The sequence below is a fragment of the Anser brachyrhynchus genome, assembly GCF_964034855.1.
Source record: "Anser brachyrhynchus genome assembly, chromosome: 2".
NCBI lineage: Eukaryota > Metazoa > Chordata > Aves > Anseriformes > Anatidae > Anser > Anser brachyrhynchus.
The window spans coordinates 18,526,460-18,550,221 of NC_137695.1; the positions used below are offsets into that span (position 1 = coordinate 18,526,460).

Here is a 23,762-nt window from a genome sequence, read left to right on the forward strand (position 1 = left end):
CTGGACACGGATTTGGCTAAAACGTGGTGTGAAGGACAGTCACCTCAGTGAACCATTGTGATCTCTCCTCTACATGTTCTACAGAACAGGCCCTATTTCACCTGGGCTCAACCCCTTCATCAGGATGTGGCCCCAGTGCCCCTGTGCTAAATCTCCAGAAAAGATGAGAGGAGACCGGGCAGTCACAGCTGAGCACTGAGGTGAAGGAGCACACCCCAATCTGTAGGGTTGTGTCATGGCTGGGAAACGCTGTGACATTACTGTGCTCCTGGATGAGGGAACTGACACAGGAGCAGTGTCCTTCACATTTATTTCAGAACTAAGAAACATGTGAAAGTTCAGGTCTCACTTGCACTTAAGTCCTGGTGTCTGTTGGGTCAAGGATGCTATCAAGGAGGACGTGGAGTCATGGTGCTCATCCACGGTGCATTTTTGCACATGGTTTACCACACTGATGGAGGCTGTGGACTACACAGTTATAATGCAGGGCAGAATACAACATGCACAGAGAAATGTATGGATATTCATTTCTCAAAGAAAGGGTATGGTATTTAGCTGAGTGGTGTAAAAGTTTGGCTTCAACAGCAGGCAGGCCAGCTATGTATCTCGGGAGGTGTGATCACGCTGCATATATCACACCTGTGCTATGGCATATAACAGTTTTTGAGGAAGAGAAAGAACTTAAATGGCTAAGTAGATGTGCTGATTTAGCTCAGTGTTAAGTGACATTTTGGGGGCAGAAAGAAGGGGTGTGTAGACTTCTGAGTGGGTTGGAGTGCGATGTACTGTTTGCACCCTCCCCATTGATGTGGCAACTCAGGGACACACCTCATAACTACACGGTTATTGTCCAGCTCTCTGCACTTGCTTGTGGATGGAGCATATTTTAAGCCTCACTTCGTGTAAAATATGACCTGCTACAACATTAGCGTTATGATCAATACATTTCAAGGGCACCCATTTTCTTTGTCATACAGATTTCCAAACTTGGCAAATTATGGACCGCAAATTCATCATATCCACATTTAATAGTTTCCAGCGCTGGAATACTTCTGTACTATCTAACACTTAATACCTATGATTAATAACCTCATATTCACTTCACTTTACACATATATTTTACCTGATGCTGATACTATACTGCCACCCTTAATTTCAGTAATTTAAGGTATTCTTTCAATATTTAAAAACTGTATCAGTTTCAAGTGAAATTACAATCCATATAATATTTAAATCATTTTAAGCATCAAGTCACTTTATATGACATCTTTTCAATTACATCCTTGCTCAATATATAGAGCACTTACTCATAAAGTAGAATGAGTTAGTCAGATGTACAGAGTTTTCAAGGTCACTATATTGTTAATAAAACTTGTTAACTGACACAAGCATTAGTCATAAAGCTGAGTAAATGTAATGATTAAGCCACTCATAGTTCCTCACCATTCTGTTACATCCTGCCTTCTAAAGAGAGAATTTTTATTTTGGGGCCTGATTTAAACCTACTTAAGTCAGTGCAAAAACTCCCTGTGGCTTCATTGGGCTTTGTACGAGAGTGCCAATAAATAACAGAACGACACTCACGAAAGGAGCAGACAACAGGTTGATAACTTGGGCTGACTCCTACATACCAGCTCCTGGCACAGTTCAGAGCTGTAATGTTCATCTCAGAGAAACAGATGGAGCTTGACCAAGCTCTAGGTGGAACTGTAATTACATTTTAGTCCTTTAGAGATCTCTTAGTGTAGGAAGCAGAGAATTTCCCTGCTGCAGAAAAAATGAATGCATTGAATAATTATTGCTTGGACTTGTCAGGGGCTTGTTGAACTTCCAGTGGTGAGCTGTTTTTCATTTGCTGGGTGCAAGGGTCCAAATGAGAGCATGCATGCAACAATACAAACTCTGCAGTAAATATAATGATCACTAGTCAAATGGAGACACTGCACCTTAATGAAATCCCCACTTGTGCCTTGGCTCCTGGAGGAGATAGAACAGATCTGCTCCCTTTAAATGATAAGGAGTACATTATCCCTGTATACATTACCACTCTATACTGAATAGCAATGAATACTAAGTGTAAAATTGTAGGTTTTTGTCTGGCCTGTGTCTGCGATGCCTTACTCAGACAGCCATCCGTGCTGTAAGATTAGGTATTTGAATGATTCTTGCCAGATGAAAAGCTGGGAGGCTGGAAAGGCAACTAAGGCACGGTCAGTGCCAATATGTACAATGCAGGCTGAGTCACATCGTATGTGGGATACCACATCTCACCTAGTATGAGACATCTTGGATACTTCGAAATCTGAGCTAGTCATCCTCATCTCCCTTTATGGTCAGTGGGAAGATAGCAACTTCAGGGTGCCTTTTAAATGACCTAGGGTAGGCATTGTCTTCAGTGTGAAATGAACTATGCCATAGACTTTAATGATGAGCCTGAATAAAACTCCATTGACCATAGAGAAGACTCACCCATACATGGGTTTCCACACCGTGAGATCCATCCAGAGCAGTCCCACAAAGCAACTGCCACTGGGAACCAGGAGGCAGCTGGAAGACCAAGTTGTTGGTACACTTTGCCAGCAACATGGGCAGAATCCCTGCCTGGCAATCCTGAAGCACTGCAATACATCCTCGTCAGATGCAGAGTCTCCCACAGAGACTAATGGAGCTTGGGAATCCTCCACCAGGAGACTGTGCTCTGCAATCCCACTTAGAAGCAAGGGTCTGCATACAGGAGGAAATGCCCAGTCAAAGAGAAAACCTGCTAAAGGAAAACGTACCAGTGGGGTAAATAAGCTACAGCACCCAGAGTGTGAGAGGTTAAACTGGAAAGTATTTGTGGGGAGGTAACATCTCAGCCAGAAAGCTGATCTGGTTAGGATCAGCAGGGCACAGAAGTCCTCATCAGAGAGGGCTGGAAGAAACCGAGTGCACGAACAATAACATCGCCATGCAGCAGTGGGGAAAACAGCAGCACGGTGAAAGGAGTCCTCCTCCTTTTATTATCTGTAGTAATAATAAGGGAGCATTTCATTCAAAACCCACGACACTTGAAGGATAAAGAGTATCCAAAAGGTACAGTACAATGGCAGTAAAGTCCTTTAGTGTGATTCCTTTTATAATACTACAGGCAGAGCAAGAACTGGACATTGGACATGCAAAAGGGCTTATAAAGAAAACTGCAGCCAAGGGTTATAAAGAGGCAAGTCCAGGACGGACCTGCACAGAGTGTATTGTTGAGGCTATGATAGATAGCGAATGAGCTCATTTTGATTACTCTTTGTAAGAGAGAGGGAGGAAATGCAATCCTTGAAGGAGATCAATAGAGAATGCTAGAAAGGAGGATCAGGAAAAGTACTTAAAGGTTTCCTTAAGATCTGGGTTGACTTTGCATGAAGAATGTGACAGTGACATTAGATACAAATAAAATGGCTTTTTCATAACATCGGTTTCTACACTGTGCCACAAATCACCTCTCTTCTGAGCACATTCAGCTCTGTTTACAAAGTTAAGGATGCAAAGAGGAAGAGACTTTGATATTATTTCTTTGAATTTACCTGGCTCTGTGGAATTAAACAGAGATGAAGATCTGCTGAAATTAAACAGACACACAAAACTGTACCAGATGTACCAGAGACACAAATACCCAAGACCGTCCCTGTGACATTTGGATAGTATTTGGAGAAGGAAGGAGGATTTTTAATTCATTCTTCATGTGTACACAGGAATGCTGCTATGGCAGCAGCAAGCTGCAAAGTTGTGCAAGGGAAATTCTGGAGGACTCCTGATGCCAGTGATAAAAACCAGTAAGTATTTATTTCCTACGTTTGAACAGCTCAGAGACCATAAAAACTTTAATGCAGGAAAAGGTCAAGACATTTCAACTTCTGATTTGTTTGGTTTTATCTGTTCCACTAAGAACTGCAGATTATAATATAAAAGAGCCAAGAGGAAATTTCACATAGTGCAAAACAGTTTCCCTTCACTGAGCATCCATAACTTGCAAAGTGATAACCATGTACCTTACAATCCTTTGGGAATCAGAACCCACTTGACTGCCATTAGACACTGCATAAATCCATTGTAGTATAAAAAGTGAGGAGCAGTAACATGTGTTTGCTAGTGCCATCAACAGTATTTGAAGACCAAAAGATGTTTGGATTTATCCTCTTTTATACATTTCACAAGTAGTCATGTCAACCCCCCCAGTGATGATGGAAAATTAAGGCACAGGGAGCAGCACCTATGCAAAAAGCCTTTCCCTGAGCGACTTCTAAACCTACACACAAAACTTAAAATGAGGCAGAAAATTGGGTGAGTGCTCTGGACTGGGAGATGGTAGGGAGATATTTTAAGAACATAGTTCCAGTCCGTAGGGTGGTATGCAATGTTAAAATAATGTAGGGTGTTTGGAGAAGGTTAGAAGAGTGCTGCTGTCAGTCCAGAGTTTCAGCTTGGGAAAGTAACCCCAGGGGATCAAAGGGAGCTGAACAGCCCGGAGAAAAGTCTGGAAAGAGCTTTAGTTTGCAGCACAATGCTCTGGCCTCTAGCCGAAAAGAAAGCAAAACCAAGCAAAACCTGTGACATTTCTAACAAAAAGTTGAACCTTTTGTACTGTCTGCAGGGTGGCAAAGAGCTGAAGGCACCTGATGGGACCCCCCACGGAAAGCAGGGATGTGAAAAGGCCAGTGGCAGCTCTTTTGGCAACAAATGTTTCTTTGTTCCCGAAGAGTTTTGTATGCAGGGGATCGCTGACAGCATGTTTCTCTTTCCCTGATGTGAACACGATCCAGATCCTGACTTAACACAGGCCAACTCGTTCAGTGGGTTACTTTAAATGAGTCTGTGGTCTTTCTACCCAAATCCAGGTGAAAAGATGTCTGTGGTGTCAAACGTTACCTCACCTGTTTGGCTTTAACATCTCATTCCTGGTAGTCCTAAATGCATTAATTCTGGATATAGTTCATGTGGTCCCGTGTGCTGTTCAAAAAAGCTTCCCGTGCCAAGGGTCTACCTGGCTTAGCACTGGACTGTTTCTCCAGGGGGTATGAGGGCACGACTCTGCTGATTTTGCAGATTTGCTTTTGCTATTTGTAAAGATCTGTCACCTTCAAACCAATAGCTTAACTATTTGAGAGTAGAGTTTTCAGAGAAGTGCTGAATTCACAGAGGACCGGAGACCAAATTTTCTCTTTTAGTGGCTTTGAAAATCATTGATTTCTGTTCTAATCATTAACCAATTAATAGTTTGTCTCTCATTGAGTGAAATGGTGCCCATTTTCTTCCAAGTCTTCTCTTGACTCTTATTAAGCTACACTAGAAAATGTACTTCCCATTAGAGGAGAAAAGAAACAAGCAAAGGAAAGTACAAAATGTGCATGAACAACATCCAAAACTGTACTGTTTGTTTTGTTTCAATGTATTTCCTTTTATAACCTCCTGCTTAATGCTCTAAACATGCACACACTTTTGATGAAACAATATCCAAATAATTTACTTCTACTGAAAGACAATTTACTGTGAGGTAAAAGCAGGAGCAGGTTAACAGCATAAAACTGTGCCTTAATCTAAACACAACCATATGCAGGCTGTGGGTTCTGCACCTTCCATTGAAATCCATCCCCCAAAGGTCAAATGCAACTATTTAATGGCATAAGTAAACTCGAGCTTGGGGCAAGAAGCATTTGGTCAATGTTCTCAGACACATGGTCTGATTTTTGGGTGGTCCTTTGGGGACCCAGGAGTTGGAATTGATGATCTCTGTGGGTCCCTTCCAACTCGGGATATTCTGATTCTATGATTCTAAGAACTACAAGATGCGTACTTGTTTCAGCTGGGCTAATGATTTAAGTAGGCAGAATGTTATGGGGCGATATTTGATCAATCAGAAATGTAGTTTTCTCTAAGCTCCTTAATACTAAAAATAATCAGTTTTGATGGAAAAGTAATAACAAAATTCTCATTGCGCAGAACACCAAGGCAAGTAATAGTTTAGTTTGCGTGTAAAAAATGTTTCTCATACATTGATGAGATGGCAAATAAAAAAGAAAAAACACAATACAACAACAACAACAAAAACCACAATCTACCTAAGAACGCTAAGAACTGGACTTTTGTCATATTATTATTCAACTGGCAATTCCAACTGTAATGTAGACAACAAAGATTGAACAGAAAGATCATGCAGTGCACAATGGCAATCTATAATTAATCATAAATCCTGGAAGAAAACATATGTATAGTACCACTTAGTAAGGAACACAGCATTATTCTTACTTACTGCAAGAATGGTCAACCAGACAGAATATATAATTGCAGAATACATCTTTCAAAGTTCTCTTTTAAAATATTCAACTATGTCTGAATGAAAATTCCACAACCCCTGGAACTATTGCCTTCTGATTTCAAGCACAAACCAATTTATGATGATAATGCTGGTCTTGCAATGAAGCAGCTGAGATGCAAATCAAAATTTTGTACCAAATTCCTGTAAAATAACTGAAAAAAAAAGAGATAACAAAACTGCCACCAACAGAGAAACTGATATATTTTAAAATAAAAACATTACAGCAAGTAGAAATGTAATTATTAAAGTACATTGGCTACAAAGGAGCAGTAGGAAATTTTGCTAGCTTACACAAATAATGAGCAGTTGCCAAGTACCTCACAAAATGTAATGTGGGAAGAGCTGGACAGGTGTTTTCTTCAGTGCTGCTGTGATTTTCCCTTGATAAAGTCACCAAGATCACTTGGAACATCATGGTCCTTACCACCCTGTAGCTTTGAATTTTTTTCATGCAACATAGACATCATTATACGACACTATTTTTAACACTGAAGTATGTTGCATCAGCCTGTTTCTCATCTGTAGCATGCAGCCAGCCTAAATTCCCTGTCGACATCCTCTGTCAAGTAGCACAGCGAATAGCATTCAACTCCAACGAGATCCAGGTGGCCTCCAAAAGAGGGACTGCCGCACTTGTCCCCCTGCATGTCCACAGCACACAAAGCCAAAGCCATGTCTTCTTCATGGCTCTTGTCAACCTTTGTGCAACAGCAGGGGAAAAGACATGACAGAAAGCCACCACCCTTACGGGTGTTCGCCAAGCAGATTTTTAAAAATGCAGGTTTTAAAATAAACTCCATGATTCCCCATCATGAAGCAGCAGCAAGCTAACAGCAGGCAGGAAAGCAAGAGGGTGCACATGTGGGCAGGATAGCCCATGCCATGGTGGGACTGGAGAGGTGTCCAACATCTCTCCAACAGCCAAGAAGCAAACACATTATTTAGCACATATTTTAAGCTGATAGATCTGAAATACACCCAATGGGTTGAATTTCATCCCAAGACTTCCATTCACCAAGTTTAGCAATCCTTTCTTTTATTTACTTCTAAGGCCTTTTACCCATCTACTGGATAATCTTTTCTTTTGCAGCTACAAAGGTGTAATGATTCTGTATATTTTTTGCTCCCATGAACAGTAAAGAAAAAGAAATAAATAAAAATATCAGGACAGGCCCTTTGTTCTCACTCAAATGAATTGAAAATTTCAAAAAAAAAAAAAAAGAATGGAAAAAAACAAAAGGAGAGTGGCAGCCAGAAGAGGTGGTACCAACACCCCTTGCTCACTGTTGTTTCCACAGAGATTTATAAACTGATTTGGAAGTAATTTATCATATGCAAACCTTACGCTTCATTTCATTTTGCAAGTAGAAATGTGTTGATTTGTTTCTAATGGAAAAAATGAATCACAGTACAGTTTTTCTGCAGTGTAAATCAACATGTAGATAAACAGGTTATTTTTGTACATTATGAATAGTGGTTGAAAATATTTAAATGGATTGTATATTCATGTTGGCACACTTGTGTATACAATATGTATATCTATATTGTGCAGCAGATCATAAACACATTCTTCAAAAATATATAGCTATTTTGGGTGCAATGTACTCTTTTCCATGCTTTGAACACAATGAAAAATTAGGCCCAACTCAGATATCCAGAAATCTAAAATGCAGTAATTTGAAGGCAAAATGTTCAGTGTTTGATTTGTTCATATGCTTTCAGTGACTTAAAAGAGCTAACATAAATAAATGGAAAAAAAAAAAGAAAAAATCACCTGCATAAATGGAGAAAGTTCAATTTTCCAAATACTAAAGAACCAGAAGATTGAATATTGCAACATGATGAAGGCCTGCCAAACCAACAGAAACAATCAATTATTACCTAATATCTTTTATTAAATTTCTAGCACTGTTAAAGCTAATTTCTGAGTTGATGAAATTAGCTCTTTTAGAACTGGAAAAAGTTAGCTCCAATCTGTCAGAAATATTATTTTTATTGGGAAGGTGGGGTGGGGTGGGAAGTGTTTAGCTTGAAGTAACTTCTTTGCAGGCAGATATGCCACCATATAAGTCTGAACCAAATCAAATGCCATTTTGAAGAGTTATAATAGAAAAAAAAAAAACTAAATTTAAAAATTCTTTGATGGTTCCTCCACATTCTAGTACATATATATATACACACACACACATATATGGTGGAAGACATTATTTCAGCTATGCAAAAGTTCAAGCACTCAATGTACGTAGCTAAACCTGTTCTCTCCATCCAGTTCTGGTCAAAATAATTTTGTTCTTCACATTGCCACTATGATGAGGCTTCTTCACAGTGACTGTCTGCTGAGGGAGAAAAGCTCTGGGCCAGTGCTCAGTAACCGAGACAGTAAAGTGCTTCCTGAAGTTTAGACAGAACCTCTTGTGTTCCAGTTTGTAGCCATTGCCTCCTATCCTGACATTGGGCACCACTGGACAGTGCCTGGCTCCATCTTCTTTGCACCCTCCTTTCAGGTATTTAGAGGCATTGGTAAGATTCCCCTCTGAGCCTCCTCTTCTCCAGGCTGAATAGACCCAACTTTCTCAGCCTCTCCTCACAGGAGATCATTTTGGTGGCCCCACATTGGACTCTTTCCAGTAAGTCCATCTCTTGTGTTGTGGAGCCCAGAACTGGATTGGCCTTCCCTTACTCCTTAAAAGCCATGCAAGTGTCAGAAGTGGAGCTCAGAAGACCCAGTTGGTTATGACACCGTGTCTGAAAGCCTTAGGTTTGAGATTAACTCCACGAAGTAGTTCAGAGTAAAATGTCCAGGCTATATTTTCCTGATATCCAGAATTGTGCACAGTTCACTTACTGAATGTACATAATTCCCTTCCCCTTCTCTCCCACTCATGGTCACGGCCCCGTCACTCCTCGATATCATGACTCAGGATGATTACAGAAACAGCAGTGTTTCAACTCAGGAGGCACTCTGAAAGTTAAATGAATATGTGCCTGTGCAAGAAACTACTGGAACTCCTACATGAATAATGGGACAATAATAAAAATGGTATGACAACTGAAAATAAACTAATTAAGCCTAACTATTTATACAGACATAAGAATATACAAAGGCTGTGCTGGATGAAAGGCTCACTTAGCCCCATATCTAGTAGTATTTGATTATGGAAAGAAACCAGGGTGATTATGTAAGGGCAATTCTTTAAGCAAACTGCAAATTAAGAGTTTTCATCCACCGCTTTCAGGCATCTTGATAAATCTCTCTTCTATGACCTGCCTAATGCTTTTTGAACTCCTGGTATCCACAGCAACCTGTGAAAATGAGCTCCACAATTTAATTATGGCATATGTGGAAGAAAACTTCATTTGTTTTAAAATGCTGCATGATGGCCACCCTGGGTGTTCTGTAATTCCTGCAGGATGAAAACCAGCATATACTGGTTTTCTAATCATCTTCAGACCATTTGTTATTTTATGTATCATCATGCTCTGCCATCTCACTTCCGAGTTAAACAAGCTGCAGTTGATCTAGTCACTCCTTACACAGCAGCCATTCTCTGTCTCTGATCATTTTTGTTACCTTTTCTACAAGTTTTCTACATTAGATGAGGAATCCAGACATGCACACATACTGTACAGGTGAACTATAGGCTTTTACAATGACATCATAGGCAGCCATCTATTTATTTCCTAATCTTTTCTAACGTTTTAGTTGTCATTACTTTCAGAAGAATATAGTGCAAATCCTACAATTTTGGCCTCTAAATTGCAGCAACTGAGAAAAGAGAGCTGTTGGTCATGGTATTTCCATAACCTGAAATCCTGAACACAGCGTGCAGCTAGTCCAATGGTTGATGTCAAGAAAACAAGGAAAATCCTGAAAATGCTGATGTTGTGATCAGATCACATATCCTGTAAAACTCATTTTTGATTATTTTACAGATTTGATGCTTAGTTTGTTTAATTCGGATCAATAATGACTTCAGAAAAATCACAACAAAAAAGGCTGTAGACAGATTTCATATAAATGTGCTTTATTGCAGAGAAGTTACATTATTTACATGCTGCAACACATTACAACATAAATCTATCAAGTATTTCATGGTGGATGCTGTTGGTTGCCAGATAACATTGTTATAAGAACCACATTATAAAGTGAAGAGACTTACAGCTTTATATACTCTACAACTTGGAGTAGCTAAAATGTTAAAAGTCAAAAGGCAGTGTTTTCTCAGGCCTGCCTGTTGTCATATGCATGCAAAAGCCTAAGGAGAGCAAATATAAAAGTATTGTCCAGTTTCAGGTCTATGATGCCACCAAAGCTGATGATAGGTGTGTACTGATTTATATTTTAAAGCGTATAATCTTGCATAAATTATACAAGTCTAATAAGATTGGTATAAATCTAATTATTTATAAACCATGGCTTAGAAATAAAGGAGAAATGCAGCTTGCACATGCATTTAAAAGGACAACCTAGCAAATGTTTGTGACCTTAGTGTTTATTATCTTTTCTCTTAACAGATCTGCTAGAAAACATCTTAATTCTAGAGTTGCACTTCTCTTGGCTGAATAATGACAATGAAACTCCAGAAAAAGACAACTAAGCAATCTAGCCAATATATGCTGGTGGAGAAAAATCTATGAAATACAGAACATTAGTTATGTCTAACTTAGTATGTCTTCATTAAGCAATGTTTCTAGCAGCATCATAGTGAAATATAATAGTTGAGTGAAGTTTGGCCCCTCTTTCTTAAGTGCAAAATAATCTAAAGTACCAATTGAATCTGTAGCCCAAATATCCATTGCTAAATAAACTGGGGAAAGCTTTGTTGCTTTCTGAAGGAAAGTTCTCCAGCTGCATCAGTCTTAGGATATGTGACCACAACAAGCCTAAAGAACCATAACAGACATTTTTTAAGAAGTGAGGGAAAGGGTCAGGATGAAAGAAAACAAAACCAAACAAGAGTACACAAGCCAGTGCTTTCCCTGGTCAACCAGCCTTCATTCTTCTGCTGCCAGTGCAGCTGGGCTGATTTACACCAGCTAAAGAATGGACTTTGTTTCTGTGTTTCTAATGAGGATATCTTTAAAAAAGAAAGTAAAAAATAAATGAGTAAGGAATTGTAGATAGAGAACAGCGGCACAGATACAGTCATGCATGAAGGGCTTGATCCTGCCAGTGCAGCAAGGGACCAGGGTGCTGTGTGGCTGACGCAGGTGCCCTCACCCCTGGTGGCTGCTGCAGCATCCACCAAGCAGCAGCGTGTCCTTGAGGTAAAGAAGGACAGGAAGAAGGACAGAAGATCAGGACAAGTGAAGTCACCAGGGCTGGTGCCTGCTCCTTGTGAACATCTTCTCTAATAGGCAGTGAGGAGGTACAAAAATCTTTTTTTCATGACTCCGCTACAGATGCCCACTTCTAACCTCAGCGCTTTTGTAAGTAAGGGCAACCTGCCCTCCTCCCCTGTTCATACCAACCACCTCCTGGATGTGCTGCAGGACCTTCTTCCAGGGGTAGGCGAGGCACAAGGTGACCACCATATTCAGTAGGTTTAATTGTGTATCTCTCTGGAAAGGGTCAACATGCCCCTGCAGGACTTCCAGAGAGCTGTGTTCCCAGGATGGACTTGTTCCCACACAGGGCAGTTTAGGGTTACTTGCCCTCTGATCAAATCCCACTGAAGCTGATGGAAAAGTTACTGCCAAATTTTGTGAGTGTCTGGCATTGGGGAGGGGAAATTTGGGCACACGGGCTCTAACTTCATCTCTTTTCCAAACTAAATAGCGAGCTGGATTTGGGCTGCACATGGGTCACCAGTGGCACTGTGTGGGCAAAGTGGGTGCACAGATGGCCAAAGTAAGGGTTCTGGCCAGAGGATGCGTCTTGAAGGTAGAGACTAGGTCTCCAAGGCTATGACTACACCCTACAAAAGAGGGGTGGGGGAGTCAGACCAGCCCAGGACAGCAAAGACCCAAGTCAGCATGTCCCCACGGTGGAATCGAGCACCGTCCAGGCTCACCAGGTTGCTTGGGGCAGTTTGGCCACTGTCACCTAGAGCTAACGAGCTCTGACTCTTGGTAGAATTTATGAGTGAGGCCAATGTGTTCACACAGCACCGGGACCTGAGCTGACTTGTTTACAACTGGCTTAGGCATCTGCATGTCCCAGCTTTGGGCTTAGCAGAGGCAGTAGGAAGATCAGGTCTGTCTTGATCTGTCAGTGTAGATGTGCCTGTATTCTCCTGTCCTTGTCAAAGGACAAAAATTTCCTCCTCATGTCCAACTTGTCTAAGTCCCTCTGATCATTGCATTTTATCTTAAGCCACTTTTTCTATGATGCCACAAAAATCAGTTTATACTACATACGTGTATGTGCATGTGTGTATTAGATATGACATTATATATATTAAACATATATAAATATCTATTATATATATATTATATATATATTTAACAACACATTCTATTCAATCATCCTCATTTCGTGTTCTTTCATTGAATCCCATCACTTCTCTCAAATTGCACAAGTTCTTTAGGACTGAGCTGTCTTTATTTTGGAGTACGGTACTTACAGCCAATTCTAGTGAATAGCACTTCACTGGTACTACATTCAGATGGGCGAGGGTGGAACCTAGGTTTTATTATTAGTGATGCACAGATTCTCTATGATACCTCCTAGGCCCTGATGGTATACCATGAGTGTTTCTGCACTAAGACTCATAGTTGTAAACGGGCCACCTTTAAATTAAGCTCATATGCAGGATGAGGACTGTAGCTATTACTGAAAATTAGCACTGTACTAAATACTAACTTTTTACTGTAAATGTATGTATAAATTAAAAATAAATAAATAAAACCTAAGCATTTGGAGAGTGGGAGAGAGATGCCATCATTTTCTTTCCTGCTGTCTCTTACAATTGCATATACAGGGCAAGAGTAATATTTTAGATTCTCTCTCCTCACTTGTGTATCTCCAAAGGCCAATTTCTGGAGGTTTGCCAACAGGGATAAACAGTAAACTGTTGTTCCATATGAGCTAGCTAATATATTTCCCAGGGTTGTCTGGTGTTAGTAAAGCAGGTCATCATTTCTGGGGTATATTTATTGTCATTCTTGCTTGTCTCATTTAGTAGTATATCCTCAGTATGAAATACTGAACAAGATCATCATTACGGATGTTTAAAATTGGTATTCTGGTTTCTTAGATTATATTTTCCAATTTCTAACAAACAACAGATAAGTTGTCCTAAGACTTACCAGAATATGCAGCTAAGACGACTGGATTTCCACTATTAACAAAGTCTATGAGCATTAACAGGGAAGTGCATAACAAATAACTTGCTGTGTATAAAACCCCTGAATAATACAGTATCAAACTATAAATTTAAATAACAGAGCATAAAACAAAAAGTTCACTATATAAATCACAGGAAAGGAAAAAAAAAATCTCAAAGCCCAAAGGAATTTCCCAATGAGAGTTACGGCTTCCACAGCCAGTGGAAGATTACTGTAATTCTATATATTAACAAAAAGTCTATAGCAGGTATTTTAAGTTACAATAAGAAGAAAATATCTGCAGATTGCATAAATGTGTTGTTGTGTCACATAATATCAAAGTTATTTGCAAAAATTATACAATCTGGAATGCTTTAATATGAGACACAACAATGTACTTAAACACACAGTAATAAGAAAATGAGAGCAATCATTATATAAAATGTATTTTTGGGATGCATTGAGTTAGCAGTGCTATCAAGATTAAAATATGCAAAGTGAATAGTCGTCATTTTAACAGCTGCTCATTGATACCCCTTTTTGCCATCAGGACATTTTCTGTGCCCTACTTCTGTTGGATCTCTAAAGTCCCAAGGGCGAGTTAAAGCCAGTTGTGGCATTCAGAAATAATTCTGTTAAGACTTACAGTGTGCGTTTGTTACCACTTTTTTTTTTCCTTTTAAAGGAGAAGTGATTTCACAAAGGCAGGTTACTTTCATTGACACAGTACAATCCTTGGAGTAGGGAACACATTCTGGGCACCGCTAATCACATTGTTGGCACTCAACAAATAAATAATAACAATAATAATAATTTGCTTTAATTCCTATGTATTTGTTGTGCTGATTCCTTTAATTAAAGTGATGCTCCTTAGGAATTTTCAGATCCTTTTGGCCTAAGTCCTTTCTGTCTTTCCTGTTGTCTTTCTTCTCAATGTTGCTACTCTCCTCAGTCCAAAAGCCTCTTATTTTCGAGGTGTTGCTGTTTTATTTGCACTTATAGCAGAGGTGTTCGATAAAGCTACACTTCTTTCTGCATTTGGTAAATCTGGTGTATCATACTCCCAAGGGCAGACTTCAGCTCGAGATGCTGAAGGTTGCTGTAAGTAACTACTTGGCTTACGGGAGTCAGACGAAAGCACATTTCCCTCAGAAGAGGCATTTTTTTTCTGTTCCACCAATTTATTGATGTTTTCCACTGCTTTCGGGGGTAGCTCATCAGGCTCCCCAGCACAAATATTCGGTGCATATCTATTAAAGTTCTCACACTTCAGCCCAGGTGAGACCTGAGACTTGGAATTTGATTGTTTTTTCTCATTTTCAAAAACCTGCTGCTCTTGTGCCTCCCTAGTGGCTGCCTCCACCTTCTCTGAGCTCTGTTGATTTGGCTGTTGATACCCCTCGGGTGTCTTCTGCTTATGATGAGATTTCCCCTTCAGCTGGGAAGGGTGATTTTTCTCTGGCTCTGAGGAAGCAATAGACACATGTTTTTGAACCTTAGAGTCAGAAGGCACAGGACCAGGAGTTTGGTCATATATCTCCCAAGGACAAACTTCTCCTATGTCGAAAGTGTCCTTGTGCAGAGACTTACCTGGGCCAGTGTCTGGATTTGTGGGTGTTTGAGCAACCCTTTGCTGTTTCATAATTCCAGACTTATGGGTTTTCTTTGCTTCCTCAGAGTGGGTAGAGTTCTTCCGGTGAGACTCCTTATGCTCCCCTTTATCAGAAGCTGAGTGCTTTTTGCTGGCCTCCTTACCCTTCTGCTGAGCTTTATGAGATTTAGTGCTCTCTTCTAGACTTTGTGTTTTACCCGTTAGTCCCAGAGTCTTTTCCTTGGCACTAGCAATAACACTGAGGGATTTTTGTAACACAGATGTTCTTGGATGCAGAGGCTTCTTATCTGCACTTAAGTTATGTGCACTTACTGATTTGCACACCAAAGGGACTGATTCAGTGGACACTGCTTCAACCTTTTCAGGAGCTTTTTTGGTTAAATCGTTACCAGTCAAGGAATCCAGAAGTGAATTCTCAGCAGCTATAACTTCTGTGCTTTCTGTAGTTAAGCTGTTAGGTTCTCCTGTTTGATCCCTAACATGATCGTAAGTGCTGTGGGACTTTTTTAATGAAAAGACTCTGTTTTTGATAGTCTCTTCTTTTGGCTTTACAGAACTGGTGGAATCCTGTGGGTTTTTTTTCAGTGTAGCTGTGTTCTTCACAGCACTGTGCTCCAGCAGGTCCTTCTCATCCCTGGAGCACTGCCTGGTGACTGTCTCCGGGATTTCTGTAATACGCCTCATTATTGAGCGTCCCAGGCCCTTCTTAGAGCACCTTTTTTTCTGGAGATGTGGGTTATTAGCAATCATCTTTTTCCTTTTATAGATTTCAAGCTGGGCATATAGTTTCTTCAACTCATCCTGTAAAGTAGAGTAAATAGCAAAAATAGTACGTAGAGTGAACAGTCAAACAAGCAGCCCAATGAACGCATTACCCATTGCTCTAAAAAACTTATTTCACTCTCTTTTCTAACTCTTGAATATGCCATTCCTCCATGAACTTGAATCTCATGTTTTTCTACCTTAAAATAAAGTTCAACCCTGGTGCACAAACCAGTTACCTTGCATAGCTGTGCATCATACAGCATGCACAATTGATTACATTCCTACAATACCCTGGTACAAGATTTCCTGCTGACCCCTACAGATATTATGTATTCTGGGACTGTAAGTAAGAAAAATTCCAGGCAAAATCGCCCTTTTACCATGTAACATAGGAATAATGTAGCTTTGTTTCTATTTCATATGTTTGTTAAAATTATATGTTATATACTTAGGTATATATTATGTACAAACGACTAATCACTGTGACACCAAATGCTGTTTATGCTTCCAGATAATTCAAAGAGTCCATGTAAACTGATAAACAGCTCTTGCTGTGGATGCTTCTTTCTCCTCAGCCTCCAGCTTGACTTTCACTACAACAAGTAATGTGACTTCACACTAGTGAATTCTTTCTATGATATTTTACATGACCTGATACCAGAATCATTGAAAGACCTAAGCTGACCTGTTTCATCTGGCATCTGCAAAAAAAGTCAAACAAGTGTGATTCAGAGTTTACTGACAGGAAAAAGTGTTATTGAAATAAATGATATTTAAATGAGTTATATATACCCGAATATCTTCAGGATCCAAACTATGCTCGCTCCATGCTGAATTGATACTGCTGTTCAGATAGGATCCAGATCGACCCATATCGAGCTCATCTTCGTAAGCTTCTGTAGCTATATCATCTCTTGGGTTATTGCTTGAATGTGAAAACTGCAACAGGCATTCATAACAAAGATGTTGCCATCAGTGCACTGTAAAAACTTATATCAACAGTTTTCATGACATAGTCAATCACAACAGATTTCATCTGGTTTTCTAAACTCAAAATACTACCCATAAGTTCTACTGGTGTAAGTAGTGTCCTATAGAATAGCAGCATTGTATGGAAGAAACTCATATTCATGGTGGGTTAACTTGAAAGGTTTAGAGATCTGTATTAGAAAAAAAAACACTTTGTACTTGTTTTGATGCTTATTTGAGCCTCTTTACAATGCATTTACATTAAGCGAGTATGACAAATATATGGGAACAGTCTTTCAGTGAGAATTAGCAATTAGGCTGCTAAAATCATAAGACTGTAATTTATATTCCATGCAGTTGAATAATCCTGAGGAAAGCAGTTCTCCCATTTTATATCCTGACCCTGGAAAAGAAGAGATAAGGTGGCCAAAAAAGAAAAAGGGAAAAAAAAAAGGAAAAAAATAAAAAAAGATGATCTTTCTCTTGTAAGTTTTAGCAAATGCTCAGATCAAGCATTGCAGAGAGGTTGTGTCAACCTTTTTTTTATTTATATGGATTCATTCATCTGTGGTTACTATTGCTCACGTAGTCATCTGGCCTCAGGACTTTATGAATGGAACTAAACCTTGTGAATCTTCTCCTAACTCCTTCAATTCTTCAGGGTGCTGGAAGACAAGTCTGTACAGTGTTACACAGATAATAAGATAAAAATGGAAATGTTGGTCCTTAGTTATGAGTCAGTTTCAGAAAGGTTAACAAATTTTCTAGGCTAGTCTAGAAAGGTATCTCTGAGGATATGTAATAAAGCATATGGATAAAAAAATAAAACTATTGCTAAAGACCAGCTGGGTCATTAAAAAATAACAAGGATATTCAATATTAAGGCAGCAGTGTGTCCCTTGCTTATGACTGTTTAATGTATGTATATTTGAGAGTTTATCAGCATACCCTGTTCTGACAGAAAGGCAAAAGATAGACATAGCAGCTTCATTAAACTGAAAATTGCATTAACTTGAACTGCTTAGCATTCTTCCTTCATATGCAACTTTCACCTTCATTGTTCTCTTTGATTCTTGACCTTTTGATTGACGTTGGTGGTCATTCCAAAAGCAATTATAAAATCACGTGTTTGCTGGAGTACTGCATAAGAAGAAAGCTGCATTCAAATTCTTCAGACTGGTGCTGGGACAGGTGGAGCTACCTGGGGTTTTCCTACCCCCGGTGAGACTGACATATTGTCATTTCATTCTCGGAGCCTGATGGGAGCTGAGCCGCAGTGCTCAAAGCTCATTCTGTTCTCTTCCCTGCACCCTCCCATCCTGCATCTTCTCATGTCCGGCACACATTCATCTTCTCATCCTGTTCTTCTCCTGGCTCCACATTGTGGGCCAAGTCTCTCCTTGGTATGCAGGACCTGGATGTCCCAGGCTCTGACTTGCATAGGACTCTCCTTTTCCAGTCAGTAACAACTGCCTGTTTGAAGTCCCAACCTCTCCACCTCGTGGCTAGTCTAAGCTCCTTACTCCACCTTTATTTAACAGAACACCCTAGTCTTTTTATCCCCTTGGTCAAACTCTTTGTCTGATCTCCGATAACACTTGCAACGACACAGTCACCAAAATACATGAAGTAAGCATCATCAGGCAAGATCCTTTCTTTTCCATATGAATCAAATCACATTTTTTGTTTAATTTAAATTGAAATTAAATGTCTGTTAAATCTTTGGAATTTTGAAAGTTGAAAGAAGGAATTTTTCAAAATGTGTAAGAGTTTTTAAATAAAAAAACCATCTGTTTTTAGGCATTACAGCCAAATTTTACATCTTCCTTTTCTATCAGTTGCTTACTAATTTTATATAGAATTGCTTCTGCAAGACATTTATGTTCCTCGGTTTTGGCAAAAGAAAAAAGGCAGAACCAAATACCTTAGGGATCAGAAGTAGCCCGACAGTGACAGTCACAGTCAAGTGTGTGTGTGCAAAGAACAGCATCAGCATCCAGTCAGACTGAAGTCTCGAAGCAAGAATGAATCTGAAAACAGAATTGTGTTGCAATTCACTGCCTTTTCTCCAGTGCATTAGATTTAACATTTTTAACGTTCTTTAGGATTCTTTTCACTGAGATGCCAAACACAACTATTTTTGTTCTGTACTGCTTCATACAGACCAAACATTACATGCACATGCTTTACCTACATACCACAATTTCAAAAAGAATCAGAAAAAAAATAAAACACAAGATGGAACAAAGTATAAAAAGAAACAACAGACCTTTGAGGACATTGCTCGGTGTCATGTTTTCCCTCAATTTAGCTGGTGTTTTTTTGGATGGTGTAAATCGTCACAGTTTCTGTAGCTTGAATTGAGTTATGGCAGTTTACATTAAGGATCTGAACTGATGATTTTAGGTTAAGTAAGCACATGTACTATGAAAATTTGCAGTGCGCTTTGTAAATACAAGATGTCCAGAGATCACAGCTACAGAGTGTGGCTGATTAGTCATCAAAGAGATAACTAACTGAAATGCAGTGGGGAGAAGAGAAATGGTTTTGAATGTAGGACCGCTCAGGGTCTAAGAGCCCTGCAAACCCTAGGAAATGAGTGGCTGAACCTCCTACATGAAGCGATTCCTTGCTGAGCTTTCTAAAAGAGTGGCAGGACAAGCACTGCAGTTAAGCTAGCTGAAGCATGCTTGGCTTATCTGCCTTAGTGAGCTCCCAAAGATATAAACGATAAGCAATGCAATGGATGAATGGATATACCACTGGCTTGTAATTTGCAGGTCTACATAAATCATTCAGATCGAAATGAGATTTGCAACTTATCCAAGTCCACAGAAGCATATTTTGCAGAAGCTTTTGTTAACAGAAATAGTCTGGCACGAAACACTGCCTTATATACCATAATAATGTATTTATCATTTCATGTTTATTACTTAGTAAATGTAGTGCTTCATGAGCACAATAAAATGTTACGAATTCTTCTTCCTGACAGACCTGTTGCTGTTAAGGTGTGCAGGCAGACAACGAGGCTCAGGCCTGGGGTTTAGCTATCTGAACACATCTTGAGAGCTATTGGAGATGACCTGTGAGACTGCTGGATATAACAAATGACAGAGCAAAAAGCTAACAAAAGTTACAGATTGTGCCGTGAGGAATGGCACAATTGCACAGGCAGTTAGAGGGGAAAGACAGCCAAACTGCAGAAGTAATTGAAGGGAGCAGTGGGGGTTTTGTGGGGAGCAGAACTTGCAAGGTCAGCGGTACAAATGTAAGGCTGTGATTACCTAGGTAATGAAGCCAGAAGTACCAGATTGAGTACCCATGCAGCAAAACTGGAACCAATAGAAATCACAAAGAAATGAGGGGTATGTTGTTTACTTGGGAAAACACAAGGACCAAGAGGGGCTAAGGTGGATGGGGGAAGAACAAGCACGGAAAAAGAGAAAGAAGGGACAATAAGAGGGGCTAGTGACAAGTATGCAAGTTACTCACTGAGCCCTGTATCTGATCAATGTGGAGACAGAGTTTCTATTCAAATGAGATTTTCCCATATAAATTTTGTTCTTCTCAATAGTACTTTTGAGAAGAACATTTTAAGAAATGTTCTTTCTCAATTTTCTCAAGAAAGAGCAAGGCAGGAATTTAATACTATGCTGATCTGAAGACAATCAAGAATCCTCTGTTTCCGAAATGGGAATCACACTTTTAAAGAAGAATAAACATAAACAGTTCGAGGTTTTATTTAGTGCTCATATCAGTCTTCTACGAGCTTCAGGGTTTTTCAGACTGGATTGCTGCCACATAATAGTAGGTGTCCTTCAAGATTGTGGCGCTTTCAACTTTATGACAACTCAGATATAAGTCTTACACTTCAGCTCTTTCAGTTACATGCAGAGCTTGGCAGGGAAGACAGAAGAAAAAAAAAACACAACAAACTCATGTAAGGAAAAGTGAACTTGAGACCAGGATGGGACTTGTGTATAAAGATATGGACATCATCTCAGGAGGGATCATGTATTTCCATGTATTTTGGTTAACTTCAGATACTACGGGAACATCTTGGAAAAATGAATAAAGTCTGGAAATCTGTTACTGAAAACAAACAAATCACTGGCCTGATCAGAAATGCAATAGGACCAAGTCTATAAAAAAGAGCTCAATCCCTCCTTTTTCTCAAATTCCTAATGCTTTTCAAGTAAAATCGTAGTGGTTGGAAGGAAGGAAAATGTTGCATTTTCCACTTTGCCCCTCCCTTCAATCCAAGGTTTCTTTCATCCTGTCCTATTGCTAAAAGAAACTTGCAGCCCACCTCTCCTAATGCACTGAACTGTATCTTCTACCATAGACCAAAGTATGGTTTAGGAACATTAATTAATGGGAGGGGAAATTTGACTGAAGGGCTACCATATTAGTTATAGCCAATGCAAAAGTATGGCAACCAAATTTTACATCTACTCTATCAGAAATGGAAAAACACTTCAACCAAATACAAATTTTAAAAATATTTTTTTCAGATGTTTGTGTTAGGGAGTAAAGAAGATTTTCAATGTATGTGGATGTCAAGATAGGTTAGGAGAAGGTTAAGGAAATAAAAAGTGGCAAGCCTGAGAAGCACTGTAAACTTTATAACAATAATAGAGAAAAAAAGCACCTGACAGTAACAGGGACGAAAGATTTGCTTTACTGGTGTTTACTCAGAAAAAAATCACTCAGCATGGAAGAAAACATCAAGAAGGCAGAGAGAAACATGAGTTCCAAGACAGACCAAGAAACTGAGAAGAGTATTTGAAGACTGTCAGCGGAGTGATGTTAAAAAAATATCTGAGTAGATAAGGGATAGGGTCTGTCAGGAGGCAAAGGAAGGTGTGAGAATGCCATAAGAAAGTCCTAAGAATCTCTTAGCGCATGAGATTAAATTCATGCTATCTTGCTATTCTGAATTTTCTAGGACCAATTCCTTATTACGAAGTACTCTGTAGCAAAGCATATATGGTAATTATCATGTAGCTCTGGCAAAGACCGTTATTTATCTGTTACTATTCTTATGATTTACAAGTATGAAACATAGAGCTCATTAGAAGTTTTATAAGAAACACATGCCTTATATTATTGCTACAGCAAAATGACTTTTTATGTCAGCATATAAACCACTGTGCCGCATGCACAAACCAGTACAATTATCTCAACATACAGCTGCACTTTGCCAATCTGTTACACACCAGGACAAGTTCATATAAACCAACATCCTTACCTGCTGCTTTTCTAGGGATACAAACCAATGAGCAGAGTGCAAATGATTCAAGACAGACAGGACTTCTGCTACCTCTAATTTATCACATATACTGATACATCCATCCATCTAATTTATCACATACACTTTCATCCAAGATCATATCAGCTAGCAATACTGAAAAAAAACCAAACTAACTAAATATATGATTTACAAGTTGACTGTACATATTCTTGAATTCTGTGGGAACAGTTTTATGTTTAGTAGTTACTTAATCTGCAGAATTAAATATTTATGAGACCTTCCATTATTCATCCTATCCCATTTACCCATTTTAAGTTGCACCATATGAAACCTGAAAGATAAATAGTTAATTACTAGATCTACAGATCACTTGCCTAATTGTATGGAATATAGCAGAGATAATGAGCTCATTGTGAACTGCAACAGCCATATAACGTGGCTCATGAAATGCTGATGGGACTGTCCGCACTGCATAGCAGAGATAAACACCCCACAAGAGGAATAAAAATTCAGCTGTGAGAAGAACAAAAAGAAATAATTTGCAATTAGTTTTATAGATGAAAAAGGAAGGAAATTTGAAGCACTATAGTATCTTCTGTATATATGAGTAGATAAAGACAGTACACACTTGTAAATTTATATGTGCACACAGGCATTCACATACTTTCAGATATTGTTACTGTGCATCATGCATCTGGTTTTAACTTTAAACACCTCTTTTTTCCAGATCAGGAACCTTTGCATTCATGGTGTTTTGGTTTTTCAATATACAAGCATTAAGACAATGCCTAATAATTTCTCGCTTGAGACAATGTCTAATAATTTCTTGCTCATTTTTCAAATTGGGACTATAGAAACTTGACATTACTTAAAATAACAAAATATGTTTACTTGTAGCTTTAGTTCTTGCTATAGAGGCAGCTACTGGTGCTACTACTAGACTACAAGTTTCTAAGTCAACAGTTTCATTTCAAAGGTTTATAACACAGATAAAACAATATATTTTGGATTAAAATTTTTCCACTGTTCATGACAGTTAATCCTGCTGGTGCCCATAATATTATGAGTCATTTCTGAGGGCTTAATGTAATTATATGAAATGACGTGTTTCTCTCTGTTAGGAGAGAAATGAGTAAAGGAAGAACGGAGGAGTAAAGGGTCAGGATCAGTTTAAACTATCCTGTTAGAGCTCATTCATCTGCACCCACTAGTCCTCTGGCTTCATTTCCAGTAGACAGTCTGCTGTGACATCATTCAATTTGCTTTCGATATAAATGAAATAATTTCATATCCATCTTGAAAAACCTCCCCTTGCAAAAAATAAAAACCTCAGCTCTGCCACGTAGCTATGAGTTCAGCTGGCACCTTTACCTCTTGCCTTGCACTCTGAGCTGATGATGGCTGGAAGTGGTTACGTCTGCCCAGCAAGGTGCAATTCCCTACCAGACCCCTGCAATACTGGCACTGCTCCAGGACAGCTTCAGAAGTTGAGTGTGATCCTGTTGTTACTCATACACTGCTTTGGGCTTGTTCAGCTTTTGCAGTTA

The 23,762-nt window shown here is 39.3% G+C and overlaps 1 protein-coding gene and 1 long non-coding RNA gene across 4 annotated transcripts in view; one reads left to right on the forward strand and one right to left on the reverse strand.

Moving 5' to 3' along the window:
* Window positions 1-23,762, forward strand: part of LOC308191190 — a 336,186-nt gene that overhangs the window by 72,161 nt on the left and 240,263 nt on the right. The window lies entirely within an intron of this gene.
* GPR158 (G protein-coupled receptor 158) overlaps window positions 8,140-23,762 on the reverse strand; it is a 200,242-nt gene continuing 184,619 nt past the window's right edge. Inside the window, exons 8-12 of one of the 3 annotated variants that reach the window (XM_080578566.1) lie at window positions 22,590-22,728; window positions 18,886-18,991; window positions 16,785-16,931; window positions 15,206-16,028; window positions 8,140-8,195 (exon numbers count right to left, since the gene is read on the reverse strand). In XM_080578566.1, coding sequence (XP_080434692.1) covers window positions 8,155-8,195; window positions 15,206-16,028; window positions 16,785-16,931; window positions 18,886-18,991; window positions 22,590-22,728 — 1,256 coding nt within the window. In that variant the 3' untranslated portion in view covers window positions 8,140-8,154. Of the gene's footprint in view, window positions 8,196-10,354; window positions 16,029-16,784; window positions 16,932-18,885; window positions 18,992-22,589; window positions 22,729-23,762 lie in introns of those variants that run through there. The other 2 variants (XM_080578565.1, XM_080578564.1) reach the window with 2 other exon arrangements.